Source organism: Schistocerca piceifrons, chromosome 1 (genome assembly GCF_021461385.2).
Source record: "Schistocerca piceifrons isolate TAMUIC-IGC-003096 chromosome 1, iqSchPice1.1, whole genome shotgun sequence".
Classification (NCBI taxonomy): Eukaryota; Metazoa; Arthropoda; class Insecta; order Orthoptera; family Acrididae; genus Schistocerca; species Schistocerca piceifrons.
In genome coordinates, this window is record NC_060138.1 from 1,143,587,650 (window position 1) to 1,143,613,047 (window position 25,398).

Below are 25,398 nucleotides of genomic sequence, written 5' to 3' on the forward strand. Positions count from 1 at the left end.
CCAGTCTGCTTAAGAAACTCAACCTCACGCAGTTTATTCATTGTGTGCAACACCGTCTCGTTTATATATTCTTGCAAGGAAGTTCTTTATGATGTAAAAATCTGTTCATTTATTTCTTATCCCCAATCGCTGCATGCGCTGTACACATAATGTTTCATAACCTGAAAAGTTAATGCCACACTGTTTATACATTTCTCTACTCTAGTCTACCAAAAAACGTATTTTTCCTTGTAGCATTGTAATTGTCGCCAATATTTAGTGTTGATGGAAGTCGTTGTTAGTGGAACGACCGATGGTGGTCTTAGATCCTATGAACTTTGCTCCCACGTATGTCCACGTCGTGACACCGGTAGGAAGTTGTAAACAAACACAGCGTGAATTATTTTTCGAGAAATAAAAATGGGTAACAGTCCAACGTTTGTCATTTGTAAAAATATCGCTCAAGTGATGTTTTTGTCGAAGAGAGTTGTAAATATTGTTGTTATAAAAATGGTAAATTGCTTTGTTGCAGCTGTATCTTCTGGGATGTCTTTTGCCATTGCTTCGTTGTTGACAGTATTGCTCTTCTCCGGCATGCAGATGAATCGTCAATGGCTAGCTTCTTCGCAGGTTCTTACACTCGTAGGAGGCTGGTTTGCATCAATGCTGTTCGAGCTGCTGCTGATTGTATCCTTTGGACATACCACATCGCTATTTCATAGGAAACTATATATCGAACCCGAAAATAGCAGTAAATTTTAAAAATACACTATGAGAAATTGTGTAGTGTTAATTTCTTGTGATGATGTGTATTTTCGTAATATATTCTTATCTATGCAAACACAACGGATGGTGACTTCACCGAAGCTTTTACTGCTGTTGAGTTTAGTTAGTGGTAGCCATCCTAATCTTTTTCGATCTACGTCCTCCTCCATTATCCAGAGTTTAACGATTTTCCAGAAATACGAACAATACATTCAGGATTGCACCTTACACTATTGGTCACAATCCATTGTGCTTCCAGTGTATGAAACGCATGTCTTTTCACTACCAGTGTTACACCGGTTACCAGCAAGGACTGGATTAACCGCATCTTGATTACAATGAGCCTTAAGTCAGGTTGTTGTTGTTATAAGCCAATCACCCATAGTGTAATGCATGCTCTTTCTACAGTTTGTAGCTTTCATGAGTACCATACTGTGTTGTTTGCATTGCTGTGATGAGTGGTTCATTTATCAGTTCCCTTATTTTAATATCTTTCTTTCAGATCAGTAAGTGATATTTACTGAATACTGGCATCCGTATAGAACAGTTTCTCATTTATGTTATTGTTGTGGTTGTCAGTTTGTAGACTGGTTTGACACATTCCTCCACAGTGCTCAATCTTGTGCAAGCATCTTCATCGCTAAGCAACTGCTCCAGCATACATCTGTTTGATCTGCTTACTGTATTCCTTCCATGGTCTCCCTTTACTGTTTTTACACGTAACATCTCCCTCTATTACCAATCTCACAAGTTACACCAGAAGTTGCTTATCCCCAGTCTGATTCAGTACCTACTCATTAGTTACCACATTTCAAAATAATTTGTCTTCTGTGAGCAGCTAATTGTCCCTGTCTCATATCCACACAAGCATACACTCCAGATAAATAGGTGGTCATTCCATGCCAAAATACACAATAATTCAAGGATTTTTACAAAACCTTACACATTTGCGTATACTGATAACATAGGAACTTCTGCAAAATCTTTTTAGTCTCGGACAACAACTTTATTTTATATCTAATTTTAAATGTAGTGATATTCTGATAACTGGGCTCTGCAAGAATGTCAATGCAGAATGGTACTTATCTACATGGAAAATGGAAATGAAGTCCCATGCTTCTTGACAGTGTATAGGGGAACGATGTGGGAAACCCGCACCGCCGTACTAGGCAATGTCCTAATGGAGATGGTTTGCTGTTGCCTTCCTCTGGCTGTAATGGGGATGGGGATGATGATGATGATGATGATGATGATGATGATGATGACGACGACGACACAACAACACCCAGTCATTTTGGGGCAGGTGAAAATCCCTGACTTCTCTGGGAATCGAACTCGGGATCCTATGCTCGGGAAGCGGAGAACGCTAATGCGAGACCACGAGCTGCGGACACTTATCTACATAAATACCCATAACTCAGGTGTTTATGAAGCTTTTGATTTGCATTTTTTTAGAAGCTAAGTAAGGCATATAATTAACTGATATCCAGTTATTGAAGCAGTAAAATTACAAAGAAATTTTTTTTTAAAGTTAATGAATGTCAATTTTCGATTTCAGATAAATTGCGAGGATGTGGAAAAATGCTTATATCAGGTGTCTCCAACCTGCTGGGAACATTATTTTGGTCTTAAATAATCCCTGGATTGTAAGCTTTTTATTAAAAAAAAATGTTTAATGTGTCTTCTGCTAATTGACACGCGCATCTGAAATCAAAGTATATTATGCTGTGCTGGAAGATGGTTATTTTAAGTAAGTTCATCCATTCACTGCCTCATATGCAAAGGTATCAAATTAGCATATTTAAGTACAACTCATTCTAGGTGGGCAAGTTAACGTAAAGTGTGAAAATTTATTTCCTTTCATTTTACTGATTCAGCAATTTTTTAAAAGAGTGTAATTTACAAGGTTATTCTGAATGATGGACCCATTTTTAAAAATTCATATGTCTTCAAGTACAAATCCAAAATGAGCAAGCTTTATGCCAATGAAAAGAGGAAGTTTCAAAGTTTTTAGCAGGTGGGTTTCAGAAGCGGCTGGTAGAGTTCACGCAGCAGTAGGGCTGTCATTCAATTTCACTGTCAGTTGTGAGTAAGATGGCAACTGTGGAGTACAAGGTTTCTTGAGTTCGCGAAAAGTAAGTAGTAGATTGCAGTGCAGTGAGCATATTATACCAAATTCGGTATTCAACTACCAAATCACAAAAGCATTATCCATTGGCTTAAGCAATTTAAACAGACTGGGAGTGTGTGCAAAGAAAAAAAGCACAGGCAGACCACTTGTGTCAGAAGATGATGTCCGACAGATTCAAGAAAGCCTTGTGTGCAGTTCCAGTAAATCTAACCATAGAGCCAGCGGAGAACTTGGAATATCTCAGCCATCTGTATGAAAACCTGCAACATGCAAACTAATCTCACATCCGCATCTAAAAACTGATCCCGACCTTATTATCCTACCTGCGGATAAAGGCTCCACCACTGTTGTTTTGAATTGCAATGATTACCTGGCAGAAGGACTCCACCAGCTATCAGATACATCCACCTACAAACCTTGCAACAGTGACCCCATTCCAGACATCCAGCAGGCTATCCAGTCACTCCTCAAATCCGTAGGCCCATTCTAGAACCTCTCCCCGGAGTCCATCTCTCTGCTCACCCCTACCATTCCCCACACTTCTACCTTCTACATCCTTCCTGAAGTTCATAAACCCAACCATCCAGGACACCCGATTGTGGCAAGTAATGTGTGCCCACTGAGAGAATCTCTGCTCTCGTAGACCAACACCTTCAACCTATCACTCAGAACCTACCCTCCTGTATAAAAGATACCAACCATTTCCTCCACCAACTCTCCACAGTTCTTGTCCTTTTACCTAACAGTGTCCTGCTTGTCACTATTTATGCCCTCTTCCTTTACACTAACATCCCTAATGTCCATGGCCTTACCGCTATTGAACACTACCCTTCCCAACACCCGACTGATTCCAAACCGACAACCTCCTTCCTTCCTTCATGACGACTCTTGTGTAATTTTATAAATAATGATTAGCAAATATTGTCAACTTCAACATTAATGATTTTATGAATGAGTTTTCTTATCTTGTGCTATATAACACAAATGGTATGTGAAGTAATGTTGTTGTTGTGGTCTTCAGTCCTGAGACTGGTTTGATGCAGCTCTCCATGCTACTCTATCCTGTGCAAGCTTTTTCATCTCCCAGTACCTACTGCAACCTACATCCTTCTGAATCTGCTTAGTGTATTCATCTCTTGGTCTCCCTCTACGATTTTTACCCTCCACGCTGCCCTCCAATACTAAATTGGTGATCCCTTGATGCCTCAGAACATGTCCTACCAACCGATCCCTTCTTCTGGTCAAGTTGTGCCACAAACTTCTCTTCTCCCCAATCCTATTCAATACTTCCTCATTAGTTATGTGATCTACCCATCTAATCTTCAGCATTCTTCTGTAGCACCACATTTCGAAAGCTTCTATTCTCTTCTTGTCCAAACTATTTATCGTCCATGTTTCACTTCCATACATGGCTACACTCCATACGAATACTTTCAGAAATGACTTCCTGACACTTAAATCTATACTGGATGTTAACAAATTTCTCTTCTTCAGAAACGCTTTCCTTGCCATTGCCAGCCTACATTTTATATCCTCTCTACTTCGACCATCATCAGTTATTTTGCTCCCCAAATAGCAAAACTCCTTTACTACTTTAAGTGCCTCATTTCCTAATCTAATTCCCTCAGCATCACCCGAATTAATTAGACTACATTCCATTATCCTTGTTTTGCTTTTGTTGATGTTCATCTTATATCCTCCTTTCAAGACACTGTCCATTCCATTCAACTGCTCTTCCAAGTCCTTTGCTGTCTCTGACAGAATTACAATGTCATCGGCGAACCTCAAAGTTTTTATTTCTTCTCCATGAATTTTAATACCTACTCCGAATTTTTCTTTTGTTTCCTTTACTGCTTGCTCAATATACAGATTGAACAACATCGGGGAGAGGCTACAACCCTGTCTTACTCCCTTCCCAACCACTGCTTCCGTTTCATGTCCCTCGACTCTTATAACTGCCATCTGGTTTCTGTACAAATTGTAAATAGCCTTTCGCTCCCTGTATTTTACCCCTGCCACCTTTAGAATTTGAAAGAGAGTATTCCAGTCAACATTGTCAAAAGCTTTCTCTAAGTCTACAAATGCTAGAAACGTAGGTTTGCCTTTCCTTAATCTTTCTTCTAAGATAAGTCGTAAGGTCAGTATTGCCTCACGTGTTCCAGTGTTTCTACGGAATCCAAACTGATCTTCCCCGAGGTTGGCTTCTACTAGTTTTTCCATTCGTCTGTAAAGAATTCGTGTTAGTATTTTGCAGCTGTGACTTATTAAGCTGATAGTTCGGTAATTTTCACATCTGTCAACACCTGCTTTCTTTGGGATTGGAATTATTATATTCTTCTTGAAGTCTGAGGGTATTTCGCCTGTTTCATACATCTTGCTCACCAGATGGTAGAGTTTTGTCAGGACTGGCTCTCCCACGGCCGTCAGTAGTTCCAATGGAATATTGTCTACTCCGGGAGCCTTGTTTCGACTCAGATCTTTCAGTGCTCTGTCAAACTCTTCACGCAGTATCATATCTCCCATTTCATCTTCATCTACATCCTCTTCCATTTCCATAATATTGTCCTCAAGTACATCGCCCTTGTATAGACCCTCTATATACTCCTTCCACCTTTCTGCTTTCCCTTCTTTGCTTAGAACTGGGTTTCCATCTGAGCTCTTGATATTCACACAAGTCGTTCTCTTATCTCCAAAGGTCTCTTTAATTTTCCTGTAGGCGGTATCTATCTTACCCCTAGTGAGATAGGCCTCTACATTCTTACATTTGTCCTCTAGCCATCCCTGCTTAGCCATTTTGCACTTCCTGTCGATCTCATTTTTGAGATGTTTGTATTCCTTTTTGCCTGTTTCACTTACTGCATTTTTATATTTTCTCCTTTCATCAATTAAATTCAATATTTCTTCTGTTACCCAAGGATTTTTACTAGCCCTCGTCTTTTTACCTACTTGATCCTCTGCTGCCTTCACTACTTCATCCCTCAAAGCTACCCATTCTTCTTCTACTGTATTTATTTCCCCCATTCCTGTCAATTGCTCCCTTATGCTCTCCCTGAATCTCTGTACAACCTCTGGTTCTTTTAGTTTATCCAGGTCCCATCTCCTTAAATTCCCACCTTTTTGCAGTTTCTTCAGTTTTAATCTACAGGTCATAACCAATAGATTGTGGTCAGAGTCCACATCTGCCCCTGGAAATGTCTTACAATTTAAAACCTGGTTCCTAAATCTCTGTCTTACCATTATATAATCTATCTGATACCTTTTAGTATCTCCAGGGTTCTTCCATGTATACAACCTTCTTTCATGATTCCTAAACCAAGTGTTAGTTATGATTATGTTGTGCTCTGTGCAAAATTCGACCAGGCGGCTTCCTCTTTCATTTCTGTCCCCCAATCCATATTCACCTACTATGTTTCCTTCTCTCCCTTTTCCTACACTCGAATTCCAGTCACCCATGACTATTAAATTTTCGTCTCCCTTCACAATCTGAATAATTTCTTTTATTTCATCATACATTTCTTCAATTTCTTCGTCATCTGCAGAGCTAGTTGGCATATAAACTTGTACTACTGTAGTAGGCGTGGGCTTCGTATCTATCTTGGCCACAATAATGCGTTCACTATGCTGTTTGTAGTAGCTTACCCTCATTCCTATTTTCCTATTCATTATTAAACCTACTCCTGCATTACCCCTATTTGATTTTGTGTTTATAACCCTGTAGTCACCTGACCAGAAGTCTTGTTCCTCCTGCCACCGAACTTCACTAATTCCCACTATATCTAACTTCAACCTATCCATTTCCCTTTTTGTAAAATAGTCCCCCATTCGGATCTCCGGGCGGGGACTACTCAAGAGGATGTCGTTATCAGGAGAAAGAAAACTGGCGTTCTACGGATCGGAGCGTGGAATGTCAGATCCCTTAATCGGGCAGGTAGGTTAGAAAATTTAAAAAGGGAAATGGATGTGAAGTAATAAGACTATGTAAAAGGCTTGTGTTGAAACATGAATTATTTAATACAGATATCAAACATTGACAAGATGGGATAACTCCCAATAACCTAAAATTATGTGAAATAAGTGTGTTCTAAGCCCAATACATACATGAAGATAATATCAAGAGTGCTGCATTGAAGTGTGTTAGGACCTCTAATGACCTCCCAAGTATACTGGGCAGTTTTGTTAAATGAGGAAAAACTACAGGAAATGATCCTGATAGGACAAGGAATAAAAAATGTCATATGTACAATCGACATATGGTTGGAAATACATGTCATTCTACAGGGTATTTATGAATTCATCATATTTAATACAGAACGATGCAGTGCACAACATGCTGTGATGACACTACTGTTAGACAATGTGGTCAAATGACCCACACTGGCCTTTAAGGATGCGCAAACTCATATTTTAATAGACACTATTTTTACCTTGTTTTTGACCAGTGCTCCATCCCATAAGAATATGACTCAATTTTTATAAACACCCTATAGATTTTTGAAGGAAGATTAGTTCTGAGAGCATGTCTTAAGTTGTGTCTCTTCAAGCTTCCCTTTTTTAGTGAAATACAACATTTGAAGACAGTGTTCCAACAAAACTGTTATTCTGAGAGACAGATACGTAATGCATTCAGCTCAAGTAAATTCAGTCTGTGGAGCTGAATGAAGATTCGAAGACACCCACCACTTTGGACTTTTGCCGTATTTTGGTGCCACGTCATCAAGAATCGGAAGAGTCCTTGGAAGATATGGCATGAAGTGTGTTTTCAACCGTCTGCAAAACTGAGAAACCTGTTGGGTTTGGTTAAGGATGATCTTGGCCTGAGGAAATGTGGTGTGTACAAGATTCCTTGTCAGTGTGGGGCAGCATATATAGGCCAGACATGTCGCACAGTACAAGAACGCTGTGATGAACATCAGCATCATAAAAGCCTTCGCCAACCGGAAAAGTCGGCAATTACGCAACACTGTCTGAATACAGGACATCACATGATTTATGAAAAGACTGAAGTTTTATCGCCGGCATCATTGAGGAAGCAATACACATATGTACAGTTGATAATCTCATCAACAGGGATGCGAGGTTTCAACTGAGCACAGCCTGGAACCCTGCATTGCCTGCTAGTAAATCACAACACGAAAATCAAGATTTTTGATCACAGACCTGTCATAACATTGGTCTAGTATGGTATTTAGTGAGTAACGTCTGGCCACACTGATAGTAAACACAGCGCGTGCGAAGGAGAGCCGCTCTGCGATTTTTGACAGAGAGCGTCTCGAGTATGGCACCATCTATCTGCTAATAATTGTGCGTGTGTGATTTCTGCACCAGCATGTTCTAGCTGCACTTGTTCTAGAAACGGGGCATTAACATGCGGGTATCGTCGTACCTAGCCACCAGCACGATTTAACCACCTGAAGATGTCGGACAGTTGCTTTGTGGAAATATTGTGGAATTTGCACACCATGTTGTGTGTTTTTCGTAATTCAGATAAGGTTTTACATATGTGGCTGGGTATTTCTGTGCTAGTGAGGTATCTTTGAATGTTTCTGCAACTGATGCAGAGCTGAACCTTGAGACTAACCAGAATCTGCTGTGGGTGACTATTGTAGAAAAAAATACACTGATAACCCAACTGTTATGAACAACTGCTTAATAGTGTGTTGGTCATCCTTTGGAATGCAATACCAGCAGCAGTTCTGCATGGTATGGATTTTACAAATCCTTGGTAGGTTTCTGGAGGTATGTGGCACCAGGTGTATATGCACAGGTCTAGCAATTCCAATACAACACAAGCTGGTGGTTTGTGATCACAGATATGGTGCCCAGTAGTTTCCCGTATATGTTCTATTGGGTTCAGATTATCTAAATTTGGTGGCCAAGACATAAATGTGACTTCACCATCTTGCTCCTTGAACCACTGAAACATGATTCTCGCTTTGTTTCATAGACAGTTATCCTGATAGAAGATGCCATCATCTTATGGGAAGATATGAAACATGCAGGTGGTCCGCAGTAATGCCCATGTAGTCCACAGCTGTTATGGCGCCATGGAACCTAAGGTGAATGTCCCCATAGCAAAATACAGCTCCCAGAAGCGTGTATCTATGGTGTAGTGCATGTTTCAACTAGCCATTCACCTGGGTGAAGCATGAAACGTGATTTATCCAACCATTTGACCTATTTTCATTGGTCCACAGTGCAGTATCAGTGATCTCATGCTCATAGCAGTCGTAACTGACAATGTCGTTTTGGTCAGCATTAAAGCGTGTAGGGGTTGTCAAATGCAGAGCTCCATGTTAAATTATTTGCACTGAATATATGTGCATGCACCATCATGGTACTCTGTCATCTCATCTAACACAGATTGCTGCCTATCCTGCATTACATAATGAGCAAATTCTGCCCTTGACATTCCGAGATGAGCCTTGGGTGTCCACCACCTTGTCTCCTGATGGTTTTACCATCCTTCAACCTCTTTTCATAAATGCTCATGCTAGTAGCACACTAACAGCCAACATGCTTCACTGTTTCAGAGATGCTAGTTGCTGGGCGTTGGACTATAACAATCTGCCCTTTGTCAAAGTCAAGTCAATGGATTTCCCCATATCACCACTACATTAATTCCATATTCATCACTTCTTCATGTCACAAGCACACAACAGCCCCAGACAGCACCCAATCTCATGATGGGCAGTGGTCATGATGTTTTAGTTCATTGATGTAAGTTCATAATCTGCTTTTATTTCAACCTCGCCTGACATTAGATTTTTCCAGAACAAAATCAGTCTCAGTTAGGAAATTATTTAATGTCAATCATACGTTTCACCCTTTTGGGCATTATCAGATTGTCTAGAAGAACAAGAAACCAATCAGTTGGAAACAAATGGAGGGAAAGGGTGAGTGAACTAAAAGTAATAAAAACTTTAAAGTAACTGGATATGTGACCCATCAGTCATAAAACCGCATATGGTGTAAAATAGACACCAAGATAACTGGATATATAATCCATCTGTCATGAAACATCTAAACCATGCGGTGAACCTAGTGGAAGGAGAGAAACAGCCAGAATAACACCAAGAAAGTAGAAATATGTGGTGGAAAATTTTTCCATGGTTATCATATGTTAACTTGAACACACCAGATGAATCTCCCATGGCTGTACAAAATAGGGTCACGCTTACAGAACTGCAGTATGAGCCACACATGGCATAATGTCACACACACACACACACACACACACACACACACACACACACACACATTTCAATGAAAATTTGAGAAATGTGTTGTGTATAGTGCAGTAAGAAGTACCCAGGTGGCACGCATGTCCGGCTTAAGGAACATTTTTAAAAAACGAATGTGTGTAAACCTAGTAAATAAAATGCATATAAACAAACCAATGCAGACACATAAAACCCAAAAATAAAATAAAAGTACCCCCCCCCCCCCCAATATAAAGCGCAAAGAATAGGTCAAATGATTACATAAAAAACAACGAATCAAAATATGTCTATAAAACTCCGTCACATAGAGTAAAACAGCTAACAGTAGGAGTATATTCATAGCATATGCATTCTGAATCGATAAAGCTTCAATATACCATGACTGGGGGCAGTCTTAAGCTTTGCAAAAAGAGACAAAAATATTCTTAGTTATTAAAATAAAGAAATGTAAGTTATAAAATGTAAAGAGGTAAAGTCATTTACAATAAAAAAAACATCTACAATACAAAAGTCATTAAAAAGCTCCCTTTAAAATAGGGTTCCCCAACTTCCCACACAAAAATCGACAAATTGAGTGTGATGCTGTCGACACATAATAATCAATGCAGCAACATTTGGAACACTGGTAACATTGTATCATAATACACTTGATTACTGTTAATCAATTGATCATTCATCAACTTGCCTTTGTTACCGTCAAGTTATTTAACAATTTCAAGCTCCTCTAGTAGACTCAACTTCTTCTCCTTCTGAGCAATGTGCTTTACCCTCAGGTTTTCTAGTGTGGGGGTGGTGCCCATTGGACTTAAGACACTCAGCAAATGCAGAATTTTGCTTAATCTGACCTTTCTTAGTTAACAGGTGTTCCTTGAACCAGGTCTTTAATCTGCCGCCAGTCTGGCCACCTTTTTATGACTTTTTGCAATTGCTACACACCTATTTATATACGCCTGACCCTGCATATCTATCTTTCTGGGGGAATTCATTGTGAATATAATTATACTGAAGCTTATTACCAGTAGTGTAAACAACATGCAAATCTTGTTTTTAAAGTGTTTAGCTAAATCATAATAGAAGTTTCCCATGAATGGGATCTTCACAAATTTGTACCTCGAAAACAGTGAGATGGCTGGTGTACTCAAGGTAACATACGATAAAAGTGGAAAATTTTTCCGCCACATATCTCTACTTTCTCAGTGTTTTTCTGGCTGTTTCTCTCTTTCCACCAGGTCTACTGTGTGGTTTAGATGTTTCATGATGGATAGATTATATATCCAGTTACCTTGGTGTATATTTTACATTATATGTGGTTCTATAACTGATGGGTCATGTGTCCAGCTACTTTTACATAAGTTTTTATTACTTTTAATTCACATTGTCTGCATAACCATGTAAGATAGGACCATGCCCTTTTCCTCCATTTGTCTCTAATTGATTGGTTTCTTATTTTTGTAGACAATTTGATGATGCGAAAAGATGAAATGCTGACTTTAATCATTTCGCAACTTGGACAGTTTTTGTTCTGAAACGCTTTTAAATCAGTTACTGTAACAGCCTGCCATGATGGAATGGGAAAATTTTTTATATGAGATTTTTATTTATTGCAGCAAAACACAATATTGCTGCATCAACGAAGATTATTTGTAAAAGCATATCTTCAGTCTTTGGTAATTTCAAATAAATTTTTACATACATTATATGGCAGGGGTACTTCTGTGTTATCAAGATATCTTTGAATGACTCTGCAACTGCGACTGTCTGGGAACTACAGCCCACCATCACTTATCAAAAACCTTGGGTTCCATCCAACTCTTGGTACTTAGTTATATGAATACCATTGTTTTAGTAGAGGAAGCTAAATTTTAGGTCTTTAGTAGGAGTGCTTTGGCAGTTAACTACTGAAATTCATTGGCTTTCACTGGAATTGTTTGTTATTTGATTTCATACCTTCAGCACAACTACAGTGCTACCACAGATTTGTTATAAATTCAAAACAGTCTCTACCGGAAATATTACCTACAAGTTAACTAATTTATTTAGATCAGAATGTGTCTAGCTATTTAATTTAGACATGCTGATAATTTCAGTGGTCACCATTGTGATCTTGTTTAATGCAATACACATTAAATTGTTATAGTATTATCTGGGTGTGTCATGAGATGGCATGGTTGTGAGACACTGCTTTCCTTTCAGAGACCAGCAGGTCCAAATTCCCTTACAGACATTTTGTTGTAGTGTTTCAATTGTTTCCCTGAGATATATATTGCATGAATGCTCTACCTTCCATTACAGCCAAGCCATATCCTCCCTGTTATGCTCACTTGGCCTAATACCCCATCTCTAATGACTTGCTTAGAATTGGATGTTAAAAATGATTGTTTCTTCCTTGTCAGAGAATGGCATTTTTCATGAAGTAATTTTCTGCATCTTCACATATGAATTTGTTTTCCTATTATATTGTCAGGCAGTTGGAAATTTGGAGTCTGCTCTGTTCGGTAAAGGGTTCCAAACAACCCTTTTTCCTGAAGGTAATGTAAATGACACTTGTAGTTTTGATTCCTTAATTTCTTCCGGTATTAATGAATTGAAGATATTGAGCATGTGTTTAATTTTGTTTCAGTTGTACTTTGTCTTGCTATTGCCATGGTTTCTGCTGGTATGATACACAGAGTCTGCACAACAACATGGTAAGTGATTGTTTTACAGAAACTGATAATTATACCATTTGGTCAATTGGAATATGCGTCCTTAACTTTCACAGGCAATGTGCTATCAATTTTGCTATTGGCACATGCCTTGTGTACTGACCCAGAGCTTTAATAAGTCACATGTTTCCCTCTGTTGTGGTTGTGGTCTCCAGCCTGAAGACTGGTTTGATGCACCTCTCTGCACTACCGTGTCTTGTGTATGTCGTTTCATATCTTCTTAACCACTGAACCTTACATCCCTTTGAATCTGCTTATGGTGTTGAAGCCCTGTCTCCCTGTACAATGTTTATCCCTTTCCCAACGCCCCACTTCTCTTCATTAAGAAGTTCCTTGATGCTTCAGAAAGTGTCTCATAAACCAATCCCATCTTTAGTTAAGTTGTACCGAAAATTCATTTTCTCTTCACTTTGACTCAGGTGCTCTTCATTTTTATGCAGTCTACCCACCTAATGTTCTCCTGTAGCATCATATTTCGAAAGATTCTATTCTCATTTTGCCTGTACTGTTTATCGTACATATTTCAATTCTGTATAAGGCCACTCACCTGACAAATGCAGGTGACCCAAAAGTCCTTTAACATTTAAAAATGCACTCAGTCACGGAATAATATAGATGGAGGGGTAAAAATTGACACGTGCCTGAAACAGTATGGGATTTTTTGAAACCAAAAACTAGTGCAAAAACTGGCTAACAGATGGAGCTGGACAGCAACATGTTGCTGATGCCACATGAGAATCATGTATAAAATGAGTTGTGGTGAGAGAGGGAGTCAGATGGGCCAGTAATCATGGCATAACTTTACCTGAAAGGGCACTGTTAGTGAATAGAGAACTGGCTATTGCCGCTTTAGGATCCAATCACCATAAGAAGGGTATTCGAATGAATAAGGATCCTGTGACAAGCATCACTGTGTGGAAAATGAGCACAAAGTTCAAAGTGCCATAGTCTGCAAACAGAAGAAAGTGCTATCGCTTTTCGGACAGTTCATCTCCACATGGTGAGGTCAGCACTTGTGAAGTGGTACGTCACATTGGCATTTCACGCACGACTTTTTGGAGAGCACTAAGACATACCCTACAGTTCTGTTTGGCCAAAATCAAGCACTGTAATGAACTGTTAGCCACCAATTTTGTGATGCGGAGAGCATTTGCAGTGCACACACTTAAGGAAATGAGGGAAGGTGTTGATTGGTTGTCTGACGTATTGTGGCAAAGCCTATTCCACACACCCTCAGAATATTGGCTACCGAAAATCCTAAAACTGTTGTGTAAACTCTAGCCCATGAGGAGAAGTCACGATGTGGTGTGGATTTACCAATTCATTCATGATGGGACCCTTTTCTTCAAGGAAATGTGGGATGCAGCATTTCAAACAGTTGTCAGCATATGTTAAAGAATCTCATCATCCCTAGTTGTTGTTGTTGTGGTCTTCAGTCCTGAGACTGGTTTGATGCAGCTCTCCATGCTACTCTATCCTGTGCAAGCTTCTTCATCTCCCAGTACCTACTGCTACCTACATCCTTCTGAATCTGCTTAGTGTATTGATCTCTTGGTCTCCCTCTACGATTTTTACCCTCCTCGCTGCCCTCCAATGCTAAATTTGTGATCCCTTGATGCCTCAAAACATGTCCTACCAACCGATCCCTTCTTCTAGTCAAGTTGTGCCACAAACTTCTCTTCTCCCCAATCCTATTCAATACCTCCTCATTAGTTACGTGATCTACCCACCTTATCTTCAGCATTCTTCTGTAGCACCACATTTCGAAAGCTTCTATTCTCTTCTTGTCCAAACTGGTTATCGTCCATGTTTCACTTCCATACATGGCTACACTCCATACAAATACTTTCAGAAACGACTTCCTGACACTTAAATCTATACTCGATGTTAACAAATTTCTCTTCTTCAGAAACGATTTCCTTGCCATTGCCAGTCTACATTTTATATCCTCTCTACTTCGACCATCATCAGTTATTTTACTCCCTAAATAGCAAAACTCCTTTACTGCTTTAAGTGTCTCATTTCCTAATCTAATTCCCTCATTATCACCCATTATCCTCGTTTTGCTTTTGTTGATGTTCATCTTATATCCTCCTTTCAAGACACTGTCCATTCCGTTCAACTGCTCTTCCAAGTCCTTTGCTGTCTCTGACAGAATTACAATGTCATCGGCGAACCTCAAAGTTTTTACTTCTTCTCCATGAATTTTAATAACTACTCCAAATTTTTCTTTTGTTTCCTTTACTGCTTGCTCGATATACAGATTGAATAACATCGTGGAGAGGCTACAACCCTGTCTCACTCCTTTCCCAACCACTGCTTCCCTTTCATGCCCCTCGACTCTTATAACTGCCATCTGGTTTCTGTACAAATTGTAAATAGCCTTTCGCTCCTTGTATTTTACCCCTGCCACCTTCAGAATTTGAAAGAGAGTATTCCAGTTTACATTGTCAAAAGCTTTCTCTAAGTCTACAAATGCTAGAAACGTAGGTTTGCCTTTTCTTAATCTTTCTTCTAAGATAAGTCGTAAGGTTAGTATTGCCTCACGTGTTCCAACATTTCTACGGAATCCAAACTGATCTTCCTCGAGGTCCGCTTCTACCAGTTTTTCCATTCGTCTGTAAGAATTCGCATTAGTATTTTGCAGCTGTGGCTTATTAAACTGATAGTTCGGTAATTTTCACATCTGTCAACACCTGCTTTCTTTGGGATTGGAATTATTATATTCTTCTATATTCTTCTTGAAGTCTGTGGGTATTTCGCCTGTCTCATACATCTTTCTCACCAGATGGTAGAGTTTTGTTATGACTGGCTCTCCCAAGGCCATCAGTAGTTCTAATGGAATGTTGTCTATTCCCGGGGCCTTGTTTCGACTCAGGTCTTTCAGTGCTCTGTCAAACTCTTCACGCAGTATCTTATCTCCCATTTCATCTTCATCTACATCCTCTTCCATTTCCATAATATTGTCCTCAAGTACATCGCCCTTGTATAAACCCTCTATATACTCCTTCCACCTTTCTGCCTTCCCTTCTTTGCTTAGAACTGGGTTGCCATCTGAGCTCTTGATATTCATACAAGTGGTTCTCTTTTCTCCAAAGGTCTCTTTTATTTTCCTGTAGGCAGTATCTATCTTACCCCTAGTGAGACAAGCCTCTACGTCCTTACATTTGTCCTCTAGCCATCCCTGCTTAGCCATTTTGCACTTCCTGCTGATCTCATTTTTGAGATGTTTGTATTCCTTTTTGCCTGCTTCATTAACTGTATTTTTATATTTTCTCCTTTCATCAATTAAATTCAATATTTCTTCTCTTACCCACGATTTCTACAAGAGCTCGTCTTTTTACCTACTTGATGCTCTGCTGCCTTCACTACTTCTTCCCTCAGAGCTACCCATTCTTCTTCTACTGTATTTCTTTCCCCCATTCCTGTCAATTGTTCCCTTATGCTCTCCCTGAAACTCTGTACAACCTCAGGTTTGGTCAGTTTACTCAGGTCCCATCTCCTTAAAAGTCACCTTTTTGCAGTTTCTTCAGTTTCAATCTACAGTTCTTAACCAATAGATTGTGGTCAGAGTCCACATCTGCCCCTGGAAATGTCTTACAATTTTAAACCTGGTTCCTAAATCTCTGTCTTACCATTATATAATCTATCTGATACCTTCTAGTATCTCCAGGCTTCTTCCATGTATACAATCTTCTTTCATAATTCTTGAACCAAGTGTTAGCTATGATTAAGTTATGCTCTGTGCAAAATTCTACCAGGCAGCTTCCTCTTTCATATCTTAACCCCAATCCATAGTCACCTACTACGTTCTCTTCCTTTTTCCTACTATCGAATTCCAGTCACCCATGACTATTAAATTTTTGTCTTCCTTCATTATCTGAATAATTTCTTTTATCTCATCATACATTTCATCAATATCTTCGTCATCTGCAGAGCCAGTTGGCATATAAACTTGTACTACTGTAGTAGGCGTGGGCTTCGTGTCTATCTTAGCCGCAATAATGCGTTCACTATACTGTTTGTAGTAGCTTACCCTCACTCCTATTTCTTTTTATCCATTATTAAGCCTACTCCTGCATTACCCCTATTTGATTTTGTATTTATAACCCTGTATTCACCTGACCAAAAGTCTTGTTCCTCTTGCCACCGAACTTCACTAATTCCCACTATATCTAACTTTAACCTATCCATTTCCCTTTTTAACTTTTCTAACTTACCTGCCCGATTGAGGGATGTGACATTCCATGATCCGATCCATAGAATGCCAGTTTTCTTTCTCCTGATAACGACATTCTCTTGAGTAGTCCCCGCCCGGAGATCCAAATGGGGGGCTATTTTACCTCCGGAATATTTTACCCAAGAGGACGCCATCATCATTTAACATCATCCCTCGTGTGGCTGATAAATACCTGCTGGAAGGCGTTCCAGCCCATATTTGCTACATATATGAAAGTCCACTTGCACACATTGTTTGCTGAGAAATGCATTCTGATCTGTCATTTCCGTCATGCTTGGTTTCCCAGGTCCCCAGACCTCAACCCGTGTGATTGTTGGTTTTGGATTACCTGAAGCCACAAGTCTACTGCAATTATCCAACCTCATTAGAGATGCTACAAGACAACATCTGATAGCTATTTCTAACCATCCATATCGATAAGCTGTACAGTGCTATTCGCTGTCAGTCGACTTAGTATTGTTGACGAATGATGGCTGACATGTTGAGCATTTGTTATAAAGAGCATTGTCTTTGCTAAAGATGAATTGTTATGCTAATACTGCTTTTTTATTGTATGAAGTGTGATCTGTTGGTCTTTTTTCCCCCCTTCATTAAAACCCCATGACATCTCAAGCATGTGTGTCAGTTTTTACGTCTCAACGTACATTATTCCATGAAATAATTGAATTTTCAGATGTTAACAGGCTTTTGAGTCACTCTGTACTTCCAGAAAGATGTCTTAACACTTAAATTTGTATCAGATGTTAAAAAAGTTCTGTTTCAGAACAGCTGTTCTTTCTGCTTCTTGCTTTACACAGTCCAGTCGCATTAATGTAACCACCATTTGTGTTCAATGTGAACATGCAATAACTTTTCACAGACAGTGGGTGGCTGTACTAGCAGTGGAGGGTATATAAACTGTGTCAGGGGATGTAGAAAACAGTGCAGGCATTGTTGTAATGTGGAAACAGATGTCCTAAAGGGCATGATCATTGGCTTTTGAGCCAAAGGTGGAAGCATTTTTGAAATGGCTAAGTTTGTAAAATGTCCACATGCTGCTGTGGTTACAGTATAGCATGCATAGCAAAATGGCACTATCCAAAACCAGTGCCAAGGCAACTATGCCGCACCATGGGCCATAGATAGTGGCTGTGAACAACAGTTGAGAAGATGTGTACGAGTGAATAGATGTGCAACTTGAACAACTGATTGTCCAAATGAAACAAGGTGTTACCATCAGTATGTTCTCAGTGACCATTTAGCAAACATTGCTGCATACAGGCCTCAGCAGCAGGCACCTGGTTCATGCACACATGCTGACAATTATTCATCGGCTACAGAGGCAGTGTAATTTGCATGCCAATACTGAAACTGGCTGTCTGTTAACTGGTGACAGGTGGCCTTTTCAGAGTAATCACCTTTTATGCTCCATCAGACAGAAAGCAAATACCCTGCAACAATTGTCGAAAGGGTCCAGGCTGGAGGTGGGAGTGTCATGTACGCACGTATGCTTGGGGATCATGTCCACCCCTACATGCAGTTTGTTTCCCTCAGCATGGTGACGTCTACCAGCAGCTCACTTCACACGGCTTGCAGTGTATGTGCATGGTTCAAAGAGCACCAGGATGAGTTTGCCCTACTCCCCTGGCCACTGAACTTCCTTTATATAAACCCAATCAGGGATCTGTGGGACCACTTCGATCAGGCTGTGTGCACCACATATCCTCAACAGTGGAACCCAGCACAGCAAGCAATGGCATTGGAGTCAGCATAGCTCCACATCCCTGTTGGTACCTTCCAGAGGCAGAATTACATTGTCATTAGTAAACCTCAAAAGTTGTTATTTATTCCCACTAAAGTTTTATTCCCTTTCCAGATTTCTTCTTGGTCTCCATTACTGTTTGCTCCATGTACAGATTGTTTAACATTTCTTCTGCACCACTGCTTCCCTTTCAGTTACTTCAACTTAAGTAACAGCAGTGTTGTTTCTGTACAAATCATAATGTCTGTCTGCTTTCTATATTTTATCACTGCTACCTTCAGAATTTCAAAGAGTGTATTCTAGTCGAAGCTTTCTCTAAATCTACAAATTCTATAAATATAAATTAGCCTTTTTTCAATCTATCTTTTAAGATGAAAAATTTAAATGATAATATGGCATTATTGGCCAAAGTTGTTCTGCTGCCTGGTGCTAATGCCTCTATTTTTTTACCACTTTGGCAACTTGCACATCAGTAAAGTTGAGAGGCAGTGATTAGGACAACAGAAACATCAAGTCCATGAGCGAAGAAAATCTTCGATCATGCTGGCAATCAAACCTGGGATCCCGCAGTCCAGAGGCAGTAACCATAACCACTAGATCACAAGCTGCAGACTGTCTTTTAAAATGAATAGCAGGGTTAGTAATTCCTTGCATTAAAGTGTATAATAATGCTTAAAATAAAGGAAAGCAACCAGTCACCTGTAGATGACTGATGCTTGGTGCATAGAAACATGCAACAGAAAACAGTATTTACATTAGTTGTTGAAGTCTTGCTCTTGTAAAAGTACAAACAGTCACACACAACCACACATAGACCTAAATGCACACACCCGCGTCTGCGGCAAGATTGATTCTTCAGTTAGTGACTGTCAGTTTTGCCGCGGCAGCAGGTGTCTACTTGAGTGGTAGCGTATCCGTAATTTTATACATTTCTCCATCCAAGAATTTCCATTGTAAAGTGTAGAACAAATAATCCAGATTTTTTATGTGATTGTCACTGGCAACATCAGGTCTTTTAATTTATTATTGTTGTTACATTCAGTTAATGTAACATGATCCGTGATTGTGTGACGGTGTCAAAGTGGCCACATGTAATTTAATGTCAAATATAGAGTGGATGCCCTAATACAGAAAGAGAGGTGGTTAACTGCATGCTGCTATGCTTTAAATGCAGTAGCCCTTTTTACTGGTATGTATTTTTGCTGAGGTGTTCTCTCTTGATAATTTTACATTGTAATGTATACTGTATTTATTGATATATCAGGAGTGATATTTGTGAACTGAAAATAATGTTCAGTTTTCTTTCCAGTCTGTTATTCTCCCTTGTGGCGCTGTACTATATGAATCGCATATCTCAAGCAACATATGCTGCCCCTGCCCCTGTGCAGCCAGTAGTGACAAAGAAGAAGAAATAATCATTAAAAGGTATTAAACAATATAGAAATGTAAGTTAAGGGCACTTCTGACCAAAGAAGGCTACATTGTGTGTTACCAACAATAAATTCTTTTAAAGATCTTGACATTTATTAAGAATGTTGTACAAATATTAATATAACAAGTTTGTTTACATAGCCAACTTCCACAGCAGCTGTTATAATAAGTTTTTGGATTTTCTTCCTTAAGCTTACTGCAGTTAAAGAGTGTTTCACCTTTATTTACAGAGCACCTTCTGTGGACATTTTGGAAATGTGGATACATAATATTAGTGTACATTTTGGTCTTTATAGATTAAAATCAGTCTTTCCTTATATTATGAATCACCTAGAAGAGCACGGTCTATTGACACACAGTCAACACAGATTTAGAAAACATTGTTCTTGTGAAACGCAACTAGCTCTCTACACACACCAAGTGTTGAGTACTGCTGACAAGGGATTTCAAATTGATTCGTATTTCTAGATTCCCAGAAGGCTGTTGACACTACCACACAAGCAGCATGTAGTGAAATTGCATGCTTATGGAATATTGTCTCAGTTATGTGACTGGATTCGTGATTTCATGTTAGAGATGTCACAGTTCGTAGTAATTGACAGAAAGTCATCAAATAAAACAGAAGTGATTTCCGACATTCCCCAAGGTAGTGTTATGGGCCCTCTACTGTTCCTTATCTACTTAAATGATTTAGGGGACAATCTGAGCAGCCATCTTAGGTTCTTTGCAGATGATGCTGTCATTTATTGTCTATTAAACTCATCAGAAGATCAAAACAAACTGCAAAAAAATGTAGAAAAGATATCTGTATAGTGCGAAAACTAGCAATTGACTCTAAATAATGAAACGTGTGAGGTCATTCACATAACATGCTACAAAAAAATAATAAAAAAAAACATTAAACTTTGGTTACATGATAAATCAGTGTAATCTAAGGACTGTAAATTCAGCTAAATACCTAGAAATTACAATTACGAACAATTTAAATTGGAAAGTGTTGTGAGGAAGGCAAACCAAAGACTGTGTTTTATTGGTAGAACACTTAGAAAATGTATTGGAGCTACTAAAGAGACTGCATACACTACGCTTGTCCCTGTTGTGGGATCCTTACCAGATAGGATTAACAGAGTACATCGAGAAAGTTCAAAGAAGAGCAAGTATTTTCGTGAAATAGAAGAGAGTGTGTCACAGACAGGAAACAGGATTTGGGAAGGACACCATTAAAAAAAGGCATTTTTCGTTGGGGCGGAATCCTCTCAAGAAATTTCAATCACCAACTTACTCCTCCGAATCCGAAAATATTTTATTGATGCCGACCTACATAGAGAGAAACAATTGTCATAGTAATATTAGGAAATCAGAGCTCATACGGAAAGATTCAGGTGTTCATTTTTTCTGTGAACTGTTCGAGGGTGGAATAATAGAGAATAATTGTAAAGGTGGTTTGATGAACGGTCTGCCAGGCTCTTAACTATGATTTGCAGAGTATCCATGTAGATGTAGGTGTAGATATAATTGTATATAATTTACTGATGGTGTTTTTACCTCTTATTTATGTGTTCTGCAAACAACTGCTTTTCCATTTGTCATTAGTGGAGGTTGAGGTTGAAAGACTCCTGGTATCTCATTCAAACTTGGTATTTTTTGCCTTTTTTGAAACCAGTTTTTCTTACTCTGCTTTGGCATTACTTACACTTCACCTCACTTTACAAAAATAGAACTGTGGTCTCCCATACCTGTACTCGGCACTGTGTTCATGTTTATTCATTTGTTCTCTATGTAGGTTGTGAGCATTGTGTAAGGCACCATCAGTGCAGGGTACTAATGGTCAGGTGCAAAGTCGTACAATATGTCGATCCCCAGAAAGAAAGAAATAATTCTTCACATGCAGCAATTGTATCAGAGCACTAGTTATTATGTGAAACTTGCTCTTTTTCACAGCATAAGTACGCATTTATACCCTCTTTCCTGATCCGTGCACCGTATCGATTCTCATATTACGCATCAGACAACGATAGTAAATTATACAAACACTAGGCCCTTGAACCATGAACCAAGTGACTCTGAACACAATGTCACCAGCATACATATATGCAATCAGTTACTACGCTTAGCATTCTTCCTACTTGGCACTCAGTCTACTTTTACAATACTCATAAATGTACCACTTTACTAGGCACACAGCCCTAACAACAGATTTGGCCATCCTGATTTAGGTTTTCCTTGATTCCCCTGAATTGCTTCTGGCAAATGCTGAGATGGTTCCTTTGAAAGGGCATGGCCAACTTTCTTCCCCATATTTCAAAAATCCCATGGGACCAATGACCTCACTTTTAGGGCCCCTCCCCCAAATCAACCAACAAACCATCCAAACAAGAGCTCTCACTGTGGCTTCCACTGACTCTACTCCCAGAGATTACTGAAAGCAAAGATATCACAGTAAGGCAAGGTGCCTTACATTCCCCCATTCACCTCTTTTTCAAATTTGGAAGCAAATTTCGAAAACAAAAAACAGGCAGAAACTGTAATAAGTTTAATCGAAACGACGTAACTAATACAGTTGTTGAAACGCACCCCTCTAACATTCCACATCTTAGTAATATTATAGACAACACATAAGTTTTATAGCCAAAACACGAAATACGATTAACTATGAAATCACAAAACTAAATGTGACTAATGGTTCAGTTACGCAGCATCCATGTTATCAGTCACCTAACATCTTTAGTTCGAATTCATCAACTGAAAGAACACAGAAGAAAGCTCATAACATGGAATATACTCCCTTTTTTCTACACACACACACTCTCTCTCTCTCTCTCTCTCTCTCTCTCTCTCTCTCTCTCTCTCTCTCTCTCTCTCTCTCTTTCTTTCTTTCTTTCTTTCTCATTTGACTAAGCTATTGCTGATACAGCATTTGCTGTTTGTCGTGGTAGGACGGGTGTACCCCTCGTACAATTGCATGTTAGCGCATATGGTCCCTGTTGGTAAACAGTTATTGGCTTGACATTACCTGTTGTTGATCAACACTCTTGCTGCTCCAGCTGCAGATGGAGCCCCACACATACGCAGTCATGCCCAGTGACAGCATGCATGCCAATAGTGGTGGGGATGAGCTGGGCTGCCCTGGGCTTGTGCAGTGCTGATGTCTGGGCATGCATTTACAGTTAGCTTCCCACTCATCAATATAGTGCGTCAGAAACAATTTTTATCTACATTTCCCTGGCAACTCCAATTAGCTCCTCACTCATCTAATACAGTGAGTCAGAAACAACTTTAATTACATTTTCCTGGTAACTCCAATCTCTTAACTAACACTTTGGGTACAAATCCCAAGTTCACTGAAGGTTGAGGGGTGTGTCCTTATGTGCCTCATTTTTCTTCACTTGCAAAACCTTGTTGCCCTACCACTGCTTGCAGTATCAGGTATGGTTTTGTAAAGTATGGCTGATGTGGCTTTCTTTTGCTTTGATGACACCAGGTTTACTGGAAAATACTTCCTTGTACTCTATTAGTAGGATGTCTAATTTACTCTTCATTGTTCTACAGGTACTTTCCATTCCCTCAATTTTCTGTGTGATTTTCCTTTCTCCGCTGTAGCTTTCTTCCTCTTCTAGATGTTGTTTCAAACTGCTATATTGTACATGATCCATTTGTGCTTGCTTCCCATAGCTATTGATGCTTCTGTCATGCCACATTATATTCTTGTAAATGCCTCAATATATTCTGTAGTCTTCTCTTTAGACATAACCTTTTGTCCTTCAGAATGTTCTATGGCTTCCAGTCTGCTCCCAGTATGTCATGGACATGTAACAATTGTTTGATTCATGTACACATACATTTGATACAACTAAAGTCTCCATAGTATAGTTTTTTCCTGTATTTCAATTACATTACAATCAACTAAAATGTAGACTTTCACGGCCGGAAACAGAATTCATCAACCAACCACGGCATAACATCCCGGATAATTATAATGGCCATTACAATCAACTGCTTGTATATTGCTTTTTTATTTCAACAAGTTTATTTTTTTCACAGTCATCCTGACCTAATGCCCATGCAGACTTCTTCATTCATATCTTCAGCTATTTCCAATTGGTTTTGTTTCTGTAGCCCTGTGTGCAGTTCAGAAGTTCTTTCTTAATTGTCAGTTTCTGAATACTAGTATCCAGCTATATCTCCTCCTGCAATACTAGATGGTGACAAGAAAAATTCTGTATTCTATTTCATTGGTTTTTTGTGTCCTTCCTGCAGTTTTCTCATTTTCTTCGTCCCTTTTTCTCATTTGTTCTTCATGGTTATACTGTCTTTTCATTAATGCCCCTAACATCTGTAGTATTTTCATTTCAGTAATGCTTGTCTACTCCTTATGCTGACCTTCACACAACCCTGAACAAGGCATGCTGCTTTAAATAACATTATCTGGGCCATGATACTTCAGTCTTAAAAATTTGGCCAAACATGTAAAGTACAGCTCTAATACAGTTAACTGCTATTCTCCACTCCAAAAGTACAGATGTTTCAATCAGCTATTCTACTTCAGCACTTATGTTTCTTACAAACTTACTTTTCGTCTCTTGAACTGTTATTGTTGCATCCATTTCGATGCTGAGTGCTGCTCCATTAGGATCTTGTAATATCTTCAGTCATAACATTGCACGTGTTGTTGGCGGCACATGCCTCTAGTTCCTTTGTGAGTGCTGTTTTAATTTTATTAGTTCTCTTAGTTTATCCTCCTTGTGTACCAATTCACTGAAGATTGTCCAGTTGTGATAGTCATGTGTAAGGCTCTATCAGTTCGGTGTAGTAGTATATACCGAACAGTCAAGTAGTATGTCAGTCGTCTTCTTCACATGCAGCAAACATGAAAACATATTTATAATCTCTAATAGAGCAAAGGTGTTTACAATACTAGTAACTCATTCTGTAGGACAGTATCGGTATAACCATGATTAAGAATGTTGCCGATATCTTAGTACCTGTCTTAACTGACATATTTAATTTTTCCCTCGTGAACGGAATATACCCCACTGCATGGAAAAGAAGCATAATTCGACCCATCCCTAAGATCGAAAACCCGCAACTGCGTAGTGATTACCGACCAATTAGCATACTGCCTGCTGTTTCCTAAGCACTTGAATATATTGTTCATGACCAAATCACTGAACACTTGCATGAATTCA

The 25,398-nt window shown here is 39.2% G+C and overlaps 1 protein-coding gene across 1 annotated transcript in view; it reads left to right on the top strand.

The window, feature by feature from the left end:
• Window positions 1-245: 245 nt before the first annotated feature.
• LOC124780907 (protein KRTCAP2 homolog) overlaps window positions 246-25,398 on the top strand; it is a 38,318-nt gene continuing 13,165 nt past the window's right edge. The window contains exons 1-5 of the mRNA XM_047253814.1: window positions 246-403; window positions 512-666; window positions 12,560-12,623; window positions 12,716-12,782; window positions 20,091-20,206. Coding sequence (XP_047109770.1) covers window positions 400-403; window positions 512-666; window positions 12,560-12,623; window positions 12,716-12,782; window positions 20,091-20,196 — 396 coding nt within the window. The 5' untranslated portion in view covers window positions 246-399 and the 3' untranslated portion in view covers window positions 20,197-20,206. The remainder of the gene's footprint in view (window positions 404-511; window positions 667-12,559; window positions 12,624-12,715; window positions 12,783-20,090; window positions 20,207-25,398) is intronic.